The sequence below is a fragment of the Miscanthus floridulus genome, chromosome 19, assembly GCF_019320115.1.
Source record: "Miscanthus floridulus cultivar M001 chromosome 19, ASM1932011v1, whole genome shotgun sequence".
NCBI classification, from domain to species: domain Eukaryota; kingdom Viridiplantae; phylum Streptophyta; class Magnoliopsida; order Poales; family Poaceae; genus Miscanthus; species Miscanthus floridulus.
The window spans coordinates 37,656,538-37,678,617 of NC_089598.1; the positions used below are offsets into that span (position 1 = coordinate 37,656,538).

A 22,080-nucleotide genomic window follows, 5' to 3' on the forward strand; every position below is an offset into this window, starting at 1 on the left:
TAAGCTTATATGGAATAGTATCAACATATATGTATGACTCCAAATAGGTATACTATTAGAGAAAAGGTTTCACATGCTTTATTACAAAGAAAATTCATACAATTGAGTTCAGTATGTATTCTAGGTGCGTCCACCCACTGCACGACATCCAGATTTACTCATATAAGTTCAACTGTTCAAGTCTAAAAGACTTGACTGCAAGGCAACTTCTGTTTCATCACAAACTCCGCTCGCCCGATCCTCTTCACTTATGTGGGGCACTGCAAGTACCCCAGTCCACTCTTGTTGCATTCACCTATTGTGCTGAACTTGATGTTAGATAGTTGCGATCCATGCTTCTCACAACTACAGAAAACTTATCGGAGGCGGGCAGAATTGGTTAACGAAGACGGGCATTGTAACCGCCTCCAATTAAAAGCATCCGTTAATGCTGATTAACAGAGACGGTAGCTTTGCCCGCCTCCGTTAATCTCACATTAGCCGAGGCGGACGTCTTAATATGTCTGCCACCGTTAATGTTCTTCAGAAATCCAAAAAGCCAAAAAAACTTGCAGCTTTGGAGAGTCAAACCCACGACCTAGCGCTCAACACTACCCTTTCTCTGCCACTGAACCGCACACTCATTCATGTCTATATATAATATGTTATTATTTTATATCAATATTTTGTAATCTTATATTGGATATTTTGTCTACTAAATGAACTCAAATGAAAACATTTTTAACTACAAAGTTTTAAATCTTGTCAAGTACTACAACTTTGGTGTAGGATTTGTATCTCCATCACAGATAGTTTGAAAATTTCAAAAAAAAATAGTCCCAAAACATGTGAATTTCAAACATATATTTGAGACTCTAGATGACTTTAAATCAGAAATCTGTCAATATCAAACATGTAGATCAGGTCGGCCACTAGAACTTTGGTATTAACTATGTGAACATTTGATGTCGTTTAAGAATTCTAAATTTTAAATTTCAAAATATATAACCTTTGAACATATATTTGGGACTCTAAACATCTTCAAATTAAAAACTTTTCAACTACAAAGTTGTAGATTCTATTGAGAACTATAACTTTTGTATAGACCATGTCAACGGCCGAGATCGTTTGATAATTTTAAATTTTAAATTTCAAAATCTGTATGCTTACAACAATATTTTGGGACCCTAAACATTTTCAATTCAAAAACTTTTCGGCTACAAATTGTAGATCTTATCAAGACCTACAATTTTGATATAAAGATTGCCTTCATTCGAGTTCATATGAAAAAGTTATGAATTATTTTTTGTTGCAATCACTAACTGAGACGAACAACTTAGGACGCCTCCGTAATTCTGAAAATAATCGATTAATGGAGGCAGATGTTTTAAGTTGCCCGCCTCAGTTAATGGATTAACGGAGGCGGTCGCCTTCTAGCATTAACGGAGGCGGATGCCTTAGGCCGACGGCCCTGCCACCGATTAACCGATTAACAGAGGTAGCCGCCCAGCCCGCCCACCTCGGATAATAAAATGACACCACCTCGCAAAATCTTTTCTGTTGTAGTGTCTCCATCCAACCTTCTCCGATTCCATTGTCTTTGATTCCAAAGCACCAATGCAACCCTCCACCCTTATTATCCTTAATTCTTCCTTGTATATCACCTTCCACAGTTGTAGCATATTCTCTACTTCTCATAGCGGACCTTTCATCCCCCTCCACTCTTGTCCTTGAAAACAAAATAAAATTTTGGGTTTTCCAAAAGCACCATGCACACAAATTTTGATAAATATATTTCACAATGAATCCAATAATACTTATTTAGATATCTTTTTATAGAAATGTGATCAAACTACAAATGTTTGACCTAACCCTTTTTAAAAACTATTCTAGAATTGCACACTTTCTGGGACGACATGGTCTATAATCTGTTTGTGCCCTCATGCATGTTGGGTGACTCATTTGATATGTAGCAATTTCCTTCTGCTCCAAGATGCTTTCTTAAACTGGTTCTCGAAATCACCATCTGGAGAGCCATTTGAATAAAAATTACTCTCTATATCTTTTCCACCCGGTAACAACTTCTATATATTTTGTGCACACTCTAGAGCAATGTCACTCTCCATCTTTACATAGAGAGAAATCCATAATAGAAGATAACAATAATTGGAGATCCAATTAAAGAAGTTGTTGGAGGATATTTTTCACCAAAATCTCTATTCATATCAATAAGAACGAATATAGAGTCGGAGTTGCTCTAAATTCATGTGTTCGTGCTGATCTATTTGACGGCTTGCACATTCTATGCTGTCAATTGCTCTACGCTCATGTTCAGACTGTTGTTTGTTAGGTTTTGTCGTTAGCAGTGTTCAGCAAATTTGATTGCACTAGTTGGGTGAACCTTTTCCTCCGTACACCCAATAGATAATCTGACAGGTGAGACCTTTGCCCACGAAGCCATCGTGTCACACCAGCCGTTTGGGTCTAGCTATGCGTAGGCCAACCGACCTCAGCATGCCATGAATGCACGAAACATTTCTTTTTGCATGCTAGGACACAAATCATCGTGGCAAGTTTAATTCATGCTCTGAGATGGCGTGCTAACCACGAACGATAAGGGGCAACAACTAGTGTGTAAAAACTAGTCATGTGTATGTGCAGTTTGGTGAGCTACTACCGCGACTGCCACACCAAGGGTCACCAACCTCGTCAGAATTCGGCTTACCAGAAGTGACCAGCAGGAACGTTCCAGCAACTGCCGAAACAACTACTAATAATATATAGACCCTGTTCACTTAAGCTTATCAGCCAGAATCAGCTCTACTTTTTCAGCCATAGAACAGTGTTTCTCTCTCACAACAAATCAGTCCTATAAATAAGCCGCAGTAGCAATTCCTGCCGAACAGGGCTATAGCCATAGCGAAAACGCCTACACATCCTTCAAAACTAAAGCTGGCATGCTTCGAAAAATTTAGTTCCGACTTGTGAACAGAGCAGAATGATGCCACTTCCTACCTCTCCTTCCTCGAGCCCAAGACTGCTGCACAGAAGCAGCAGCAGCGAGTGGCACGCCGTGGTGCAGAGGAACGTCAGGTCCTCGCTGCTGCTGCTCCTGGTGCTCTCCACCATCTTCGTCTTCTCTGTCCTCTACTCGTCGCACGGCTTCGGCGCAACGACGGCTGACCAAGCGCTCACGCAGAGGCAGAGCACGGATCATGGAGCGATCGATCGTTTTGTGCCGGCACAGGAGGAGGCCGATGAACCGACAGTAGTCCCTGCCGAGAACAATGAGGCGCCAGAACCGAGCTTACCTTCAGACATCTCGTTGCCATCAGCAAACGCGTCAGCAGCTCCCACGGTTCCTGCATCGAGCAGAGGCAGAGCAGAACAAACTGGTGATCAGAGTAAGTGCAATTTTACAGTGAACTGTTTTGGCATTTCCATGCTATACAAAATGTTGCATTATCTGTGACAGTACTTCTAGGACATAGGAGTATTTGCTTGAGTGTTTGATGGCGGCATGCTTAGGTTCGGCAGGAGCGGCGCATGCTGAGGAGAAATGCGACATGTCCGTGGGGAAATGGGTGAGGGAGCCACGGGGTCCGGTCTACACAAACCTGACGTGCCCGACGCTGCCGGACATCAAGAACTGCCAGAAGTACGGCAAGGACCCCGGCCACCTCTTCTGGCGGTGGCAGCCCGACGGCTGCGACCTGCCGCGCTTCGTGCCGGAGCGGTTCCTCGACGTCGTCCGCGGGAAAACGCTGGCCTTTATCGGCGACTCGCTGGCGCGCAACCAGATGGAGTCGCTGCTCTGCCTGCTCTCGCAGGCCGAGACGCCGACGGACGTGTACCGCGACGCGTTCGACAAGTTCCGGACATGGCACTTCCCGGGGCACAACTTCACGCTGATGGCCATGTGGACGGAGTTCTACGCGCACGGCGTGCCCGTGCTCGGCGCCGACGGCAAGCCGACGCCCTCCTCCGACATCCACCTGGACAGGCTCAACGCTAACTGGACGGCTCGCCTGCCGGGGCTGGACTACGCCGTCGTCTCCGGCGGCAACTGGTTCTTCCGCGTCAACTACCTCTGGGAGGGCGGGCGCCGGATCGGCTGTGTCAACTGCCGCGAGCCCGGCCTCACGGACTTCGGCATCGCCTACGCCGTCCGCCGCGTCGTCAGGGCGGCGCTCGAGGCCATCGCCCGGTGCCGGGACTGCAAGGACGGACTCGTCACGTTCCTGCGCACCTACACGCCCGACCACTTCGAGCACGGCTCCTGGTTCAGCGGCGGCTACTGCAACAGGACGCGGCCGCTGGAGGAAGGCGAGATCAGCTCGCAGAGCATCGGGTGGGAGCTGAGGAGGGTGCAGAGCGAGGAGGTGACGAGGGTGAGGGAGACGGCCGGGAGCACCAGCTTTGAGCTGCTGGACGTGACCAAGGCAATGATGCTGCGCGCCGACGGCCACCCCGGCGGGCACTACGACAAGCGGTGGGTCAGGAACGCCAGCGACTGCCTACACTGGTGCCTGCCCGGGCCTGTCGACATGTGGAACGGCATGCTGCTCCAGAGGCTTGCACACATCTCGCCTCAGCCGCTGCTGCGTTGATGGCCGCCACGTACGTGAAGGGATCACATTGGCATGTTTTCTTCGAGCTTACACACTGAAATATTGTTCTAAAAAAATGCAATTCCAACACAACAAACATAAAAAAAACGTGTTTAGCAAGTTCTATGTAATTAGATGATCCAACGATGAAATTCAGATTTATTCATGGTTTTCTTTCGAAGAAAGGATGTATTCATGCTTTAGTGATGATGGATATATTCAGATTTGTGCTGTTTCTGCGTTGTCCAACAACTGGTTGTTGGGTCAAAAGTCAAGACACATGAATGTCAACCACCTTTCTTTGCTAGCAACCGTGCAAGTGTGTGGCATCTGGACGGTCACCAAGTCGAGCGCATCGCCTCCATTCAGACGCCGGTAACAATCATCTTCGCCAGTATGTCGTTGAACGTGTCGACCAGCCCCGGCGCGCACCAGTGCAGGCAGTCGTTGCCCACGGTCTCCGGCACGGGGCGCCCGTCGTACGCGTGTGCGAAGAGGTAGGGCCCGGGATGCCCATCGGGACGCATGGTCGCCATCTTCGTCACGTCGAGCACCTCGAACCGCACACCGCCCCGCCGCCGCGTCGTCTTCGCTGCTGCCGTCGCCACCTCCTCCAGGACGACCTTCCTCAGCTCGGCGTCCGCGGTCGCCACCTCTGCCTCCCCGTCCTCGTACGGCTTCGTGCGCGAGCACGCGTCGCGGTGGTTCCAGCCGTACTTACTGTCAAAATGAGCCGGCGCGATGGTCGCCACCACCACGAGCTTGTCGCCGCCGGTCGACGACTTGGCATCGACGTACTCGAGCGCCCTCCGGATCACCTTGCGGTACACTCCGAGGTACCCTATGTCGGTCTTTTTGACGTCCGGACGGGAGTACACCCCGACGACCTCCCCGTCCTCGTAGTACATGGCCGGGCGCGGGAACCAGTGCCCCGCCGAGATCACCACGACGTCCATGGCGCCGACGTCCGCCGTCCACGGCTCGGTGAGCGCGTCCAGGACCACCGCTTGCTGCGTCATGGCGTAGTCCTCCGAGTGGCCCTCGGCGCGAACGAGCAACGGCGACCAGTACGTGCTGACGTTGACGCGGTGCGGCGCCGGGAAGACCCAGTGCCAGAACTTGCGCCCCAGCCGCTCCTCGTACCGGTGCGCCGTCCCTGGCCGCGCCACGGAGGAGAGGAAGCACACGAGGGCCTCCGCCTGGTTCCGCGCCGTGGAGTCGCCGACGAAAGCCAGGTGTTTGCCCCGCACCAGCCGGAGGAACTCCGCCGGGTTCAGCGCCGAGAGATTGCACCCCGCGGGTTGCCAGCGCCAGTGCAGGTAGCCCTTGTCCGGCTTGCCGTTGACCACGCACTTCTCCGTGCTCTTCATGTCGCAGTTCTCACTGTCGTACCGTGGGCCGGTGACGCTGTCATCCCACACCCACTTACCGTCGCTGTAGTCGCATAGCAACCATGCTGCTGGCCATGCAAGAGAATCAAATCGATCAAGAATGCAGTTATATCATATTGCAGCCTTGCATGCAGAGCAACATGTAGTGATCGATAACTGATATACACACGCATATATGTTCAAAAGAAGCGATGAATTTAATTACCTTGAGGAGGTGGTAGAGAAGAGTTCTTAGTTGTTTGATGATGTGTCTTCAACTGGACGAAGGTATCGGTGTAAGAGATGAAAGAAGCTGGAGGGGAGTAGAAGATGAAATAGACTAGTGTCAAGGTGAAGAGGGCAAACAGAAAACAACCCAGAAGCTTGGTAGGGAGGGAACAACGGCCATGATCTGCTAGCACTTGTGTGGTTGCACCCATGTCTGATGCGAAGCTCTTGCTATAGTGGAGGTTACATCAAAGTGTAGTGTAAAAGCTGCAAGATATAGATCTAAGTAAGGGACAAACAGCGTAATACTATTGGCAGGAACGGTGACAGTGGTATAGACAAGCACCAGTGTGTGTGTGTGTGTGTGTACATACGGTATATTGAACTGCAGACCATCAAGTGGCCGGGAAATTAAAACTTTTATCTGTAAGACGTGGGGAGCGCAATTTATTATAAAAAAATAAGGCACTTGTTCTCAACTCTTCATTTCGATAAGTCAAAAGTCTAATCTTGGGATGTGGGTACGTTGTTATAAAACAGAGCAGAAAACAAGCTATCAAAGAAAAGAATACACCTAATCTAAGGTGTAGACACTTTCCTCTCTGAAAAATAAGGACGTGCAAATTGTAAGTTCATCGTAAGTCACCACGGACAGAGATTACAAGTATCTGTATATGGATATTACATTAGAAAATGAACAGAGAGAGCATACATAAATATAAGTCATTTTCGTTAGCGGTAAGTATACTAAGTATGAATCACTATCCAGTTTATGACATCACTACCGGTTCAAAATCCCCATTCACAGTGACATACCGATGGTGATGTGTGATTTTTAGGAAATCCAAAAAACAGGCAAAAAAATAAGGAAAGTTTTTTTTAATTTCGGGAGAGGCCCCATTGGACAGTCACACGGTCGGGCATCGCAAGTCACACGATTTTTCACGCAAAAACACACGCTTCACGGCTACCGGCGCTCAAACCCCTGAGCTCCTGCTTCGTGTCTTTAGCCCCTAACCACTCCACTTGCAAGTTGTTTGTGTCCGAATGAGATTTTCGTCCTAGCCATTTTATGTTTATTTGGTTATGAAATGAGTATTTGGGAGCATAAATGAATTCAAATGAAAACATTGTCAACTATAAAGTTTTATAACTTTTTTAGATCTAGAACTTTCATTTTGATAGTTTCTCCATCCGAAGGTCGTTTACAAAATTTGAATTTCAAATTTAAGAAATTCAAACGTAGTTTTCCATGACGAGATGATTTCAAATCAAAAAGTTATCAACTATAAAGTTTCATAACTTATTGAGATCTACAACTTTTGTTTTTGCTGTTTGTCCATCCGATGTCATTTAAAAAATAAAATTTTAATTTTTTAGAAATTCAAACGTAGTTTTTCTTGACAAGATGATTTCAAATCAAAAAGTTGTCAACTACAAAGTTTCATAACTTTTTGGGATCTACAACTTTTAATTTGGTAGTTTCTCCATCCGAGGTCGTTTACAAAATTTGAATTTCAAATTTTAGAAATTCAAACGTAGTTTTCCTTGACAAGATGATTTTAAATCAAAAAGTTGTCAACTACAGAGTTTCATAACTTTCCGAGATCTACAACTTTTATTTTGGTCATTTGATCATTTATTCATCCGACATAGTTGTAGTAACATTATTCACAAATGTAAAATATCACACTTATAATTTATGAAACTATAAGAGAGATACATAAATTTTGTGAACAATGTCACTACCACTTTATGGGATGAAGAAATGATCAAAATAAAAGTTGTAGATCTAGATAAGTTCTACAACTTCTATGTTCATGACTTTTTCAGCTAAAATCATTTAGTGTTCCAAAATGAAGTTTGAAGTTACAATTTTTTGAAATTCAAAATTCAAATAGATAAAACACAATCACATGAAAAGATGGATAAAATAATAGCTGTGAGAACATAATAAATTGATAGAGCATGATTTTAGAATTTTTTTAGGAAAAAAATCATCAAATTTAAAGTTAGTATGAGGGAGAAAGACCAGTTACAAGTTTTAGCCAGAGATTAAAAAGAGAAATCAGAGTTCTTTAACAATTTTAAAATTTAATTTCAAATAGCATTTTGAACTAGTAAATGATTTTAAATGAAAAAGTCCTCAACTATAAAGTTGCAAACTTTTCGATATCTACAACTTTTGTTTTGGGCGTTTCTCCATCCGAGGTCGTTTGAAAAATTCAATTTTTTAATTTGAGAAATCGAACATAATTTTCGTTAGATAGATCATAGATGATTACAAATGAAAATATTTGGACATCCAAACGATCTTAAATTAAAAAAAGTTTAAACTACAGAGTTGTAGATCTCGTCGAGTACTATTACTTTGATATAAAGTTCGTCTTAATCGAATATCATATGAGAAACTTATGAAGTTTTCTTGCAGCATATCACTGTCGGTTCAAGCCACGAACCGATAGTGATAGTATCAGTGTCAGTTCTTGGCTAAAACCGGCAGTGATGACCCAATATAACTGTCGGTTCTTGACTAAAACCGACAGTGATATAAATCGACAGTGAAGACCTGAATATCAGTGCCAATTGATTATATTACTGTCGGTTTTAGCTAAAAACCGATAGTGATGGACTATCATTGTCGGTTTCTTAAAATCCGACAGTGATGAGGCCGGTAGTGATGTCCAATACTATAGTACTAAATTTTCAATCACTACTACACAAAATCTTTTCGGGGGCATTTTCAAAACAGGCTCTGAGGCGGTTGGGCCAACTGCCTGCCTCAGTTATTCATTGCAGGGCAACCGGCCCAGCAACTGCCTCGGTTAATGCTTAACCGAGGCGGACGACATAAGAGAACCACCTCGGTAAATGCCTATTAACCGAGACGGTTGCCCTAACACAACCGCCTCAGTTAATACATTAACCGAGGCAGACTTCTTAACAGGCCCGCCTCCAAAAAATAGTCCATTTTTGGAGGCGGACCTCTTAAGAGGCCTGTCTCGGTTAAAAGGCTCGAGGCCCACTCAATAGCCCACTCCAAACCCTAGGTATATATACGCAGCCCCCTCTATGTTCACCCTCCACCTCTCCCTCAATCAGCCGTCGCTCCCACCCGTCTCTCTCCCACGCGCGCACTGCTCTCCCCCTCCCCCACACACACTCTCTCTCTCTCTCTCTTTATCCCTCCCTCCAGTCTCTCTACCCTCTTCCTCCCTCGGCCTCCTCCGAGCAGGACAGCGGCGCCCCTCCTCCACAGTGGGGTCGGGCAGTGCACGGTGACCGTGGGGTGGCAAGGGGCCCGCGTGGGGCTAGTTAGTGCACGATGGCGCAGGGCCGGGTGGCGCTGTGGAGCGGGGACAGGCCGTGGAGCGCACGGGCGAGCCCGATCAGGCGAGCGCATGGGCGGTCCCAATTCGTGGCATCAACTGGAGGTATGTGACCCTTCCTCTGCGTGTGCGAGCTCCTCGTTCTCTCTCCATCTCTCCTCCTCTTTCCCTCACTCTCTTTCTCCCAGGGATCTGGATTACATGATCAAGACGGCGAGGAGGAGGCTGGCCGCGCCGGATCTGGCGAGGAGGCCGGCCATGCCTGGATTCGGTGAGGAGGAGGCTGGCCACGCGTGGATCCAGCGATGATGGTTTCCTGTGTGTGTCCCTGCTCCTGCATGTGGCACGGCGGGCGACGGCGGGGCCAGATGTGGCTAGTGGGCTAGGAACGGCTCGCTGGTGGGCTCGTGGATTTTTTTTTTGTTTTTTATTAATTAACCGATGCGGGCATTCTAATGTGCTCGCCTTTGTTAATATATTAACCGAGATGGACATTCTAATGTGCCCGCCTTGGTTAATCGATTAACTGAGATGGTTGGCCAACCGCCTCGGTTAAGGCCACGATTAACTGTGACCTTTGGACCGAGACGGTTGCCTTGCCCGTCTTGATTAAGCCATTTTGCCCGCCTCGATTAAGATTCCTGCATTAGTGAATACTTATATATCCTAATATTTTAGCATCGTTGGTTAGGTTTTGTACGGTGGAACCTATTCTCCTAAGCATCTTTATTCGTATTGTGCTTTAAAAAAACACTACACACGCACGTTGATGGGCTAGCAGTTCCACGAAGATCTTTGTAACCAAAACCAAAGAGGATCTTGGGAACGAGGTGATAGATGATTAGGGTTATCCAATGATAACATTTAGAGCAAAACCATGTAGGCTTATTAAATAAATTGTGGGCTAGACTAGTTAATGTTCTCAACATTTTCTTGCCTGGGTTTTGGAGTGCTATCGGTTGGTTGCTGGCCAAGCTTTAGGTGGCATTTGGTTTGGGGCATCAGGGGTGGGATAGGAACGAGGTGGGATATCCCACCTGGTCTGGTCCTAGTGTTAAGTTCAGGGACACTAGGGACAGAGTCATCCCCAGAAGGAAATATTCCCTCAGATTCGAGGACAACCCGTCCTCAAAAATTGGAGGGGTAACATCGTCCTTTTTGGACATCATCTATTATGTCCGTGCCTTTTCTCTTCTTTTTTGTGACCGAGCACTTTGGCTAGGGTGGTCGGCCCCGACTTTAGCGTGAGTGGGTGGCTGCGGCTCTGGCGGGGCTGGACGGTGTCCACCCTATCAAGAACTCCATCAAGGATGGGAATGTCGGTCATGGGTGGGCGAGGTCAGAGGTAAGGCCATGGACGGGTGATGTTGGAAGGAGAGGCCGAGGCCATGGACAAAGTCAGAGTCAAAACCAAAGTCCTAGGAGTGATAATCGTGAGCGGGGTCGGAGCCATAGCGTGTGAGGGCAGGGGTGACCATGGCAGGTGGGGCCAAAGCCAAGGTTGTAAAAAAAGGTGGCCATGGAGGGCGGGGTCGAGGCAGGGCACTAGACGGAAGCACGGAGCGGAGCATGGAGGGCGGAAGCACTAAGCAGAGGCGAAGGGTATTGAGCATAGATGCGACGGCATGGGATCGGAAAAAGGAAGAAGATGGTCACAAAGGCTGACATGCATGTCCCATTTGATGGTTCATAACTGATCTAGAACGGTTGGCTATTCTTCTCTCTTTCCATCCCTCGTACTAAACACAATATAGGGACATTCTTATCCCCTCAACCAAACACATACATAGAATGGTCCCATCCCATAAAACTAGAATGGATTTTTCCCGTCCTTCCTTGTCCCCAAACCAAATAAATCTTTAGTACATGTACTATAATTCTGAGGGCCTAGCACGGTCATAGTATCTTAGCTGCCCTAGGGTCCAACACACCCGGAGACTTTGAGTCTTAAAAGGGAAATAAATCCACTTGCGTCAGAAGTCATTCCACTAGGGTACTCTCGACCAAGAAACTAGGATGGTTTCTATGTTCCTTAACTGAGGTGCCAACTAAGCAAAATGGTCATGAGACATTGAAATTAAAGAAGAGAGATAAAGAAATGGTTTCTCAGATAAAAAAATCTATATCTACACTAGAACCAAGATATGAAGAGATGTGATAGGTAGATGATGGAGGGAGAAGACATATGATTAGACAAAATTCATTTTGAAGAATTTGTGTCTCAAAAATATGGGTTTTATGTGTAGTATCTAGGCAAGAATATAAACCATCTTAGAGTTTTTCGTTTAGGGCTGCCTTATCAACAACATAATAAATTTGGACGACACATTCAACAAAGTTCTAGGTTGTTGTGATATACTTAATTCTTGGTATAGAGACTTGTGGAAACTTAATGGAAACATACTCCCTCTGTGTCCTAAAATACAGTATCGAAGATTCAAAATTTGTCCTAAATTATGAGGTATTCTAAATAGCTCAACCATATCCAGGTGTACCTGTCTTTTAAACCCCATCCATGCATGAATCCATTAATGTCTTTTAAATATCATGTTTCTCAAAATGACTCATATAACTGGTAACAAATCAATGGCATTCATACATGCCTTGTTAAACTGGGTCTTATTAAGAAATTAAGCAAGTTAACAATAAAACTGACTAATTAGTGAAGTGCAAGTTAGTATTTTGCCTTGGACCTTATATTTCAAAGCCGATATATTATCAGTTTTTTTATATAAAAACAATAAACATATACTCTCTCTATCCTATATGTTTCTATGTTTGTCCTAAGCCAAACTATGTTAGATTTGACAAAATTTATATAGAAAAATATCAACAACAAAGACACCAAATTAGTATCATATTAGATTTGACCAAATTATTTAGTGCTATAGATGTTAATTATTTGTTATAAATTAAGACCAATTATGAAATAAATTTTTATAATATACTTATTTAGTGTTACAAATGTTAGTTGTTTGAAATTTGATCGGAGTTAAAATAATTTGACTTAAAACAAACTCAAAAAATAGTTATATTTTAGGATGGATGTAGTGGCATTTAAACATGGTCCGATAAAGAAATTGAGGGTAAAAACTCTTCATCATCATAGTATCCCTTCTTCTCATCATGCCACCAGCACACTCTTCATATTGTTTCTTGGTGTTGTGTCTGCTTGCCCCACTACATTGCATTCCTCCTTGTTAGATATGTATATCTCTAGGGGTCTAATTATATTTGTACTGAGGTCCATGCAACTATATATATGAAAGTCACCCCTCCCTAATGGAGTGAAGTGTTCTGCTATCTCTCTATCTTTCTACATCCTTCCTTCTCCGATTCACTATTGAGAAGTGAATACTTTGCATCCCTTGTTGTTGATATCACCGACGATGTTTTCTGCTTGTCACCCATGGCTCTAGTGGTACTAAGGCCATATAGTAATACTACTATGTTGTCAGCCCACCGTACCACCTTTTTAATCTCCCTAACCCAATAAAGCCCATTATCTTAATTCGCTAAAGCAAGAATTTTTATTTTTGATCAATTGTCACATAAGAGACATCTAGAAAATCCCTTAACTTAACCAAACACCAAGCTATTGGTCTATCTTTTATAGTCCACTAAACTAGATGGCAACAATAACACAAGTTGCATCAACTTAGCTTTTTACCAGCTTGTGGATTGGAAAAAACACAATCACATGGAGGTTCAAGCAATCGGGTGTGTACTTTGCGAAATCTGCCTCTTAGGACTAGTTTATAGATCCCTTCCAAGATAACAATTGGAGCAGGGTTTGGAAGCTCAAGGTCGAGCCAATAATGCTACCAACAGCAGACTGCATAATAAAACATTTGATCTGCTATGTAAGCAGTGTTTTTGTCAGCAAGAATCGCACACACACATGGTGGTAAAATGCACTTTCGCTAAAGAGATGTGGAGATTGGTGGAGACATGGTCTCAACAGGAAGGATTGATTTTGAACCAGGACATGAACAACATCAAAACACGGTGGAAGCTACTAACTCGAGATCAACCAATAAATTGCCAATGACTGATCCCATCCAAGCATTATATGAAACACAAGTTATTAGGTACAAGGGAAGAGCATATCAGATCTAAGCTACGCGTAGATGGGGTGAATGGCGAGGGCACCTGCGCGCCACCACGGAAGCGGAGAAGGTGGATCAGATTAACTACAAAGCCGCCCAGACTGGACGCTAGCGCACTAGATCTGGACTCTTTGAACCAGAGGAAAGGGATTGGACTACTGGAGCACCAAGGGTCACAGATTATAGGCCCATCAGCCTCATCCATATAGCATTGCTAAGATCTTGGCTAACAGATTGACGCCCTTGCTAAACTCTATGGTCTCAAGCTGTCAAAGCACGTTCATCAAGAAGTGAAGCATTCAGGACAATTTCCTCTGCGTTTAGAGTATAGTGAGGAAGTTACATAAGTAGAAAATGTCGGCCCTCTACCTAAAGCTTGACATCCATAAGGCCTTTGACACAGTTAATTGAACCTACCTATTGGAGGTGTTGTAGGCCCTAGGCTTTGGGCCAAGATGGCAGGAATGGATATCCATCCCTTTCCGCACATCTACTTCGATGGCATTACTCAACGGGCAACATGGTAGCTTCTACCATGACAGAGGTGTGCGCCAAGGAGACCCTCTCAGCTCCATGCTCTTTATCCTTGCCATGGACCCTCTACATCGCATGCTTGATCTAGCAACCCAACATGGGATTCTCTCCCTGTTGCCTCAAACTGCTACTAGATGGAGAACATCCATGTATGCGGACAACGTGGCTATCTTTATTAACCCCTCAAAGAATGACCTGGAAGCCGTCAAAATAATTATGCAAGCGTTTAGGAATCCCTTAGGCCTGCACATTAACCTTCAGAAAAGCTCCATACACCCGATTATAGATGTGAGGAGATTCACCTACGGTAGGTTCTCTCCTCCTTCAACGGTGTCAAAGCACCTTCCCATGTCGGTACATAGGACTGTAGCTTCATACAAGGACGCTCCATAAGGTTCATGTGTAGCCCCACATTCTCATTGGCCAAAGACTCCCTGGTTGGAAAGGGGGATGGTTAAACAGAGCAGGTCGCTTGACACTCGTCCTCCTTGGTGCTTTCATCCATGTCAACCTACCATCTAACTGTGTTCCCACTAGCGGTGTGGGCTAGGAGGAAAATTGATAAGACAGAAGGTCTTTCCTTTGGAAGGGCGAAGAGAACGTGAACAGGGGCATTATCTTGTCAACTGGCCAACGGTTGCAAGGCCCAAAGATTTTGGTGATTTAGGGATAGCAGACCTAGACAAATTTGGCAGAGCCCTACACCTCTGTTGGTTATGGCAAGAATGGACCGACGATCCCAAACCATGGGATGGCTCGGAGTAGCCTTGCAATGAAGCCGACCGCATACTCTTGAAAGCCTCAACAACAATCTCCATTGGTGACGGAGCAAAGGCCAAATTATGGCATGACAACTGGCTTGACAGCAAGGTCCACAGGAACTTTGCATGCCCCACACCTGTTTGAGTTGGTAAGTAGGAAAAACAAGTCGGTTCAACAGGAGCTTCGAAACAACGGCTCGATACACACCCTTAGGAGCCAAATCACCACCACTGAGCACTTAGAGGAATTTGTCTCCCTCTGGATCGGAATCCAAAGCGTCCACCAGCTGCCGGGCAGGCGGGACTCCATTGTTTGGCGATGGACAGCCGATGGTTCTTACTCCACTTGCTCCACATATAGTATCCAATTCAAGGGTTCCGATGCTAGTTTCCAAAACAAACTAATCTGAAAAGCACATGCGGAAAACAAATGCAAAGTCTTCACTTGGATACTTGTACAAGAGAAAATTCTCATGGCGGACAACTTGCAAAAAAGAGGGTGGCCGCATCAAGATCACTGTGTGCTATGCGATGGGCCCTTGGAGACTTGCCTTCATCAATCTCTACTTTGCCCATTCCCCAAAGCGTTTTGGAATCAAATCATAACCTGGGAACACTTTGACGTTCATTTCACACAGTTCACTCGAGACCCTGTTCACTTCGGCACTTAGTGGGAGGAGACCGCTCCTAAGGTCACAAAGGAAGAAAGAAGGCGCTTCAATGGTTTGATGACCTACACATGTTGAAACCTTTATAAGTAAAGAAACCGAAGAATTTTCAATAACGCCAGGAATCGGCATTATTAGAGGTGGCCTCAAGAAATAAAGAAGACATTGAGCAAAGGAAGAAGGCATTCCAAGGGGGAGGGAGGGGGCTAGCAAGCCGATCATTCTGTTTGTATCCGTGCTTTGGGGACTTTTTGTCCTTATTTGATTGCCCAACTTCTCGGGCTCTAAACTGTACATAAACATTCTTTAGTCCTTCCTTAATTAAGAGGCAGAGTTCCTGCCATTTGTTTCAAAAAAATTGCCAAAGGCTGACAATCATAATAATATCAGCTTGGAACTTATGAAAAGAGCGATGACATCAGATTTTTGACAATAGGGCGGAATCTGCACAGCAACATCTGCAAATTATATGGGAGCACATGCAGCAGCTGCAACAGGCACAAGAAAATGCTGAGGGTGACAACTAAAACTCTAAAAGGCAGCAAACCGGTAGTTTGGCTGGGCGTTGTTCAAGTTTTTCTTCTTTTTGTTGATGTGGATTTTAGTTTCCTCCACCTTTCTGTGTGATTGAGTCCTGTATTATGTACATATTTTGCTACCTAGTATATATAATAAAACCGCAGAGCAACTGCCAATTTTCCCTAAAAAAAAACGAAGTCCTCACTACAGTTTATTTAAATTAAACGTCATTGACATCACCTATCCCAGCGAAAAGATAATGCATTATGGACAATAATTAACATCCAAAAGCAGCAACGGAGACACTAACAAATCCAAAGATCCAAAGAGCCTCCTTTTTTTTTTTTTTTTGAAAAGAAGAGCCTCCCAATTTTTACTATCCAGTTTTCCACGATCCAGCTTCCACAGTCTGAATAGGATCCAAACCGCAACTACTAATCCAGTCCCCAATATTGCCATTTGGGATCGACCGATCGAGAAATGCAAGCAAAACTAACTAGGGCTTGTCTTGTTACCTGACAGGTTTGTGAAGTGTGGTCCATTCTGGCGCACATCGGCCGCTTCGATCAACTCATCAATGATCTACGATAGAAGGTTTAGGAGGCGCCTGCGCAGGAGTTGCTCACCTGGTAGCTGGCCGGCTGGGGCACCAGTAGGCAGAGGTGCTCTTCCTCCTTGGAAGGCTGGCCGTGCGGCGGATGTGCTCGATCCCTTGGGGCGCTACTATTCGGCGGCGACCCCGTCTGCGGGCAATCGGTGGTGGTTTCCGCCGGGAGCAGCGACGCGCGCGGAAAGGATCACGACTTCACGTGATGTGGCGATCGCGATCGGGAGCGACGGGAGTTTTGAATCTGCTTTGTGTTGTAGCGAGTTCTATGCGCAATATCCTTTTCAGCGTCTTTTTGGTTGGAAGGATATATTCTAACAAGATTTTAAAATACATATGTTAAAAGTTGAAGCTCATAGTAATTTTGATAAATTAGTTTTATTTAATAATCGTAAACTTGAGTCCCTGTATTTGCGTTATTTTTGGTCAAACTCTATTAGGCAATATCTCAACACAACAATCATTTATGCAGTTCGTTTTTCAAACCGCTCCGCTCTTCAGCTCACCCCCACGTCGTCCCTAGTGGCGACTCGGGGGGCACAGCCGCCACCACCGAGGACCTCTCCTAGCCGACTTTTCGGCCGCCGCCGCCGCTCCCTTCGGCGAGCGACGGTGGCGACCCGTGGTGGTGCGTTAAAAAAGGCGGGCTGCCGCGACTCGCTCTCCCTCTCATATTTCCTCTCATCTCCTCCCCCATCCCCTTCCCCGAGCCCCACCACCAGATTCGGTTGCCTAGGCTAAGTCGTGCGCCCTGCTGGATCCGTGAGTTGGAGGTCCCGTGCGGTGGGGTAAGCCAGCAACGGGGCCGGCGTGCGCCGCTTTGGCTCGCTCACCTTGCCCCAACCCTGGCTCAGCTGGATCCACGTGAGGCCGCATCCGTGCTGCGGGGGGGGGGGGGGGGGGGGCACAGCTACAAGGCCAGTGGTCGTCAGCATGCTTCCTCCACCCCTCAGCTCGCCCCCTGACCGCCACCTCTGCTTGCCCCGACTGCCGCACGCCACAGAACATTTTTTGAATGATGAGAGAATATTTCATATTTCAAGATGGACTCGGTCATGAAATATTCTTTATAACTTTTATTCGATTGTCTATATTTTCCTTGTTATATGGGATTTTTTATTGTTCACAAAAAATTCCTTTTTCCTACCTTTTTATGTATTTTGTTTCAGTTATATTTTTATTTTTTACTTTTTATTTCCGTACATGGTATATTTAAGGGAAGTTCCGTGGCGTATGTTTTTTTTTACATATAGTATCTTATATTTTTAATTGTTCACATATTTTAGATTGTTCACAAGTGGTGATTAGATGCTCCATGATATATTTTTGAATGTTCACACGGTATGTCTATACCTATAAGATGCTTTTTGTACATATAGTATTCTCGATATGTTTCTGGATTGTTCGCATAGCATTTTTAAGATGTTCTATGATGTATTTCATTTTTCCCTAAGTATTCATGTTCAATAGATGGTATTGTTTTCAATGTTCTTATAGTACCTATGAGCTGTTTCATGGTGTATTTTGAGTTGTTTGTGTATTATATGTGGATGTCCTAGGATGTATTTTATTATCTACTGTCGACAAAAGATGCTCAGCAGTCCTCCAAGGGGTATCCCACGAAGGTAGATTGATCGGCAGAGGTGCACGTAATTAAGAATAAGAAGGCAACAGAGACACAAGAGTTAGACAGATTCGGGCCGTCAGCACGACGTAATACCCTACTCCTATGGTCTGTTAGTTTGTATTGGCGATCGTATGATAGCGTGTCTTTTGATGGGGTCTCTGCCCGTCTTATATAGTCTGGGGGGTAGGGTTACAAGTCGGTTAGATCTATGAGATAACCGGTAAGTAATAACAGATTACATGAATCATGGGATCGAACGTATCCTAACAGATCTCGTAGTACCTTCAGGATATCTTCCCAGTGTCTTGCGGGGCACGCTGAGCAGCGCCGTGCTCCGCAAGGCTTCGTCTTGTGGGCTGGACCATCCCTGGGGGCGCAGCCCATGTAGTCTGTCATGGGTATCCAGGGTCGTACCTCCCACATCCACCCACTACCTAAAAAATGTTTTATGATGGATTTTAAGTCGTTTTCCTAGTATCCATAGGATTTTGATGGTATAGGGCCTGTTTGGCAGGGCTTCTCACTGGCTTCAGCTCTAGCTTCTCCGGAGGAGCTCTGCCAAATGTTTTACCGGATGAGCCATTTTTTAGTGAAAAACAAAAGAGTCAGAGCCGTTTTGGAGAAACCACAAATTGTGGCTCCTCCAAAATAGCCCTGGCTCCTTCGGAGGAGCCTCTCACGAGGAGCCCTGCCAAACACCCACATAATTTAACTATCCTTATTATGCATGAAATGTTCTTATTTTTCTAATCCTGGACACAAATATTATATAATACAATTCACCATTCATCTCAACCAAGAATTTTATTCTTCTAAACCTAGAACATTTTTCTTGTAAAAATAGAACATTATTTCATGAACTAGAATATTACCCTGTTTAACAAAAGAAAAACGGTTCTTGAATAAAGTTTATCTAAATATATCTATATAGGGTCTTGTTTTAAAAGATTTATTATAAGAAATATGATGGTATAATCGAAATTTAATTTGGATCGTTGATCGTAACCACAACTTTTTAAAGTTTCCAAACAACCGTCGCAAACAAATCTTGTTTTATTGTGTTTTTAATCTCCTCGCTCTGTTGCACTGCTAGATCGGACAAAGCAAAAAGAATAGTGTGTGATTAGTGGGGCGGATCAAAACAAAGTGCACGCAACAGGGATGTGTGGTCGGTGCCATAACCAGTGTCCCCAGCCTGTACATATCACGCCCCCAATAGGTCTGTTTGCTTGTGTTGGACCGACAAGCAACACCCAAAATGGGCCTATACGCTTGTGTTGGGCCGGCCGACTCGTATGGATTCTTTGTGAATGGGACAGGGACGCTTTGGTTGGATCTGTAGAAGGCGCCTATTCCCTTCCCGCTTTGGCAATGACTGCAACTCTGACGCAGATTGTATGAGATCCGTGACAGAGACCCAGAGAGAATAAGAAAAGTGAACGAGAAGACTAAACATCATTTGTGTGTGTGTGTGGTGGGGGGGGGGGGGGGGGTGGGGGGGGGGGGGGGGGCATATACTTTGTCTATTTACTTATTTGGCTTAAATTTGATTAATTAGTTTTTTTGGGGAACTAGATCTACAGTTTTAGTTTCGAAAGTTTGAAAGCATTTGGTTGCATGCTTTGCCAATGTGAGTTGGGCTTGAAGCTAATTCTCAAGTGGTGTTACAGGCCTTTAGAGAAATTTTTGTTTGAATTGCCTTTTTTTTTGTTTTCTCGAGAATAGAAAAGAAGTCAAAAACGTCCGTGATGCCACTGCCAATTTTGGTTGTGCTTGTACCCATGAGTCATATGTTGACCTTAGTTTCAAGTGTAGTGTCATATGAAACGAACTAAGATTAATTAATGATGAGAAATTAAAGATTGACCATGACCAATAATGGTTTGTTACAGAGAGCATTGTATATAAAATTTGTCATGATCATAATGACCCAGGAAGAAAGATTACCCTTGCAATGATCATGATGAACATTTACAGTCACCATTGAGGATTTGGCTAGCACAAGGTGACGCTAGGGTCACCAGGCTGACAATTCTCTATTGCTACTTTGCTAGGCATAGCGACTTGTAACCCTGCTCCCCGGTATCTCTCAAGATTTCTGTAATTAGTTATTACTTTCCGGTTATCTCTCAGATCTAACCGACTTGTAACCCTGCTCCCCGGACTATATAAGGCGGGCAGGGCCCATGTCCAACTGTCAACCCGACAAATCCGTTTCTTGGCCAGCAAGGCCCGAGACACGGTGAAGAGGTCGAGTGAACAAGGTGGGGTGCAACAACGGCACCGCAGACGACGAGAACTTAGCGCTTGGAGGGCATCTAAGATGATTTTTTTTTAGATGAAGGGAGTACTAGTTACCATACTGAATGGATAATTCGGTGTTGATGAAGCCAAAAAAAACCTGGTTTTACATGTTCCTAGTTCATTTTAAAGAAAAAAGATAAAATGAATCTTTAGCTTTTTGTTATAGTAAAACTACAGTGCAAGAAGAGGCAAGAACAGGAGCCGGTAGAAGCTTTACAAAATAGAACCTTAGAGTAGTAAACTAGTAAAGATAAATAAAACCAACCGTAATGCCACAAAACTACAAAAGCAAACCAAAGCATTGTGAGAGTTCAACCACATATGTCAGAAGCAAAATGGCATCGTGCAGAGGAGTCAAACGAAGCTAAATAAACGAATCATCGGCGTGCAGAGATCAGAAGAGCCTAGAAGACTAGAGCGTCCTTATTTCACTCGAATCTATAACCAAATTAAATGCTAGTTGAACGATGTGATGCATGGAGATCTATGCGCGCAAAGAATATGTATTCAGAGAAACTGAGATCCATGATCCCTCGACCGACTCGTCCAGCTAATTATATTCAAGTCTTCCAAGAATCTCAAGAAGTCAGTCTCCAAATTGTTGTAATCAACCTCGCGCAAGTTACTCTGAGATACGTGTAAACAAGATTGTGCCACTAGAGAGGACGTATCGTATATATAATAATAATAATAGTTAAAACAAAGTTAGCTGTGTCTATCGAAAGAAGACAGTATATTTGATGGAAGTTGCTTTCTTTGGCCCCCCGCGGCCGCACGAGGTAAGACTTTCCTCCTTTCGCAACCTTAGCTAAACTTTAGAGTGAGCTGGGTGTTTTGTTTAGGGAGATTAGAGCAACTTCGAGAGGCTCTATGTATCTTTTTTTATAGGAGATTTTCGTAAAAAGATATCCTTTAACAACTTTTTTTATTGTCATTTTTTATTTTGGATTTCTCGCTACTTAAAGATAGAGGCGGGATTAACTCTCTAGAGTGCGTACCAAATATATATAAAAAATTGTTAGATGTTAAAAAGGTATGAGAGTAATTTTTATTCAAATAACTCTTCAAATAATAATTTAAAAAGTGGGTTTAAGAAAGACTTCTAGAGATTTAGTTTGCCGTAAGAACTCGTTGAGCGTGTAGACCCGTCCGATCGGGCGGAAGTGGAGGTGGTTGGAGAACATCTTCTCCTGCACGGCATGCGCGAACGGAACGGTCCCAGTTCATGTACTCTCTCCATCACAAAATAGTTATACATCTTTTTTTTTAAAGTTAAAGCTTTTTATGAGTTTGACCGGATATATAAAAATAACTAACATTTATGATGCTTAATAGAAATATTATTATATTAATAGTAGAATATATCTTTTAATAAATATATTAGAATATAGAAAAACGTTCGGTGCGTAGTGTATCATTTTTGCACTGCATTTGG

At 44.5% G+C, this 22,080-nt stretch overlaps 2 protein-coding genes across 6 annotated transcripts; one reads left to right on the forward strand and one right to left on the reverse strand.

The window, feature by feature from the left end:
• The first annotated feature begins 2,795 nt into the window (after nt 1–2,795).
• On the forward strand, nt 2,796–4,759 carry LOC136528820 (xyloglucan O-acetyltransferase 3-like). 2 transcript variants are annotated; one of them, XM_066521805.1, is made up of 2 exons: nt 2,796–3,383; nt 3,517–4,759. In XM_066521805.1, exons 1-2 carry the CDS (start codon nt 2,978–2,980, stop codon nt 4,587–4,589), a joined length of 1,479 nt encoding a protein of 492 aa, XP_066377902.1. In that variant the 5' UTR covers nt 2,796–2,977; the 3' UTR covers nt 4,590–4,759. The 2 variants fall into 2 exon arrangements, with proteins under 2 accessions (XP_066377902.1, XP_066377901.1); XM_066521804.1 differs by having other exon boundaries at nt 2,800–3,383; nt 3,508–4,756.
• Nucleotides 4,760–4,936: 177 nt separating this feature from the next.
• Nucleotides 4,937–16,940, reverse strand: LOC136528821 (xyloglucan O-acetyltransferase 2-like). Of its 4 annotated transcripts, none has more exons than XM_066521810.1 (4): nt 16,734–16,940; nt 6,336–6,454; nt 6,186–6,237; nt 4,937–6,045 (listed from the first exon to the last, which is right to left on the reverse strand). In XM_066521810.1, the coding sequence occupies exons 2-4, from the start codon at nt 6,366–6,368 to the stop codon at nt 4,955–4,957; spliced, it is 1,176 nt and encodes a 391-aa protein (XP_066377907.1). In that variant the 5' UTR covers nt 6,369–6,454; nt 16,734–16,940; the 3' UTR covers nt 4,937–4,954. The 4 variants fall into 4 exon arrangements, with proteins under 4 accessions (XP_066377907.1, XP_066377906.1, XP_066377905.1 ...); XM_066521809.1 differs by having other exon boundaries at nt 16,623–16,940; XM_066521808.1 differs by having other exon boundaries at nt 6,186–6,454.
• Nucleotides 16,941–22,080: the final 5,140 nt, after the last annotated feature.

What these genes read in the sequence shown, in the direction of transcription:
- LOC136528820 (XM_066521804.1), top strand. Translation starts at nt 2,978, where the DNA reads ATGATGCCACTTCCTACCTCTCCTTCCTCGAGCCCAAGACTGCTGCAC. An exon ending in AGAACAAACTGGTGATCAGA is followed by an intron (nt 3,384 to 3,507) that starts GTAAGTGCAATT and finishes CGGCATGCTTAG; the next exon opens with GTTCGGCAGGAGCGGCGCAT.
- LOC136528821 (XM_066521808.1), bottom strand. Translation starts at nt 6,399, where the DNA reads ATGGGTGCAACCACACAAGTGCTAGCAGATCATGGCCGTTGTTCCCTC. An exon ending in TTCTCTACCACCTCCTCAAG is followed by an intron (nt 6,046 to 6,185) that starts GTAATTAAATTC and finishes CATGGCCAGCAG; the next exon opens with CATGGTTGCTATGCGACTAC.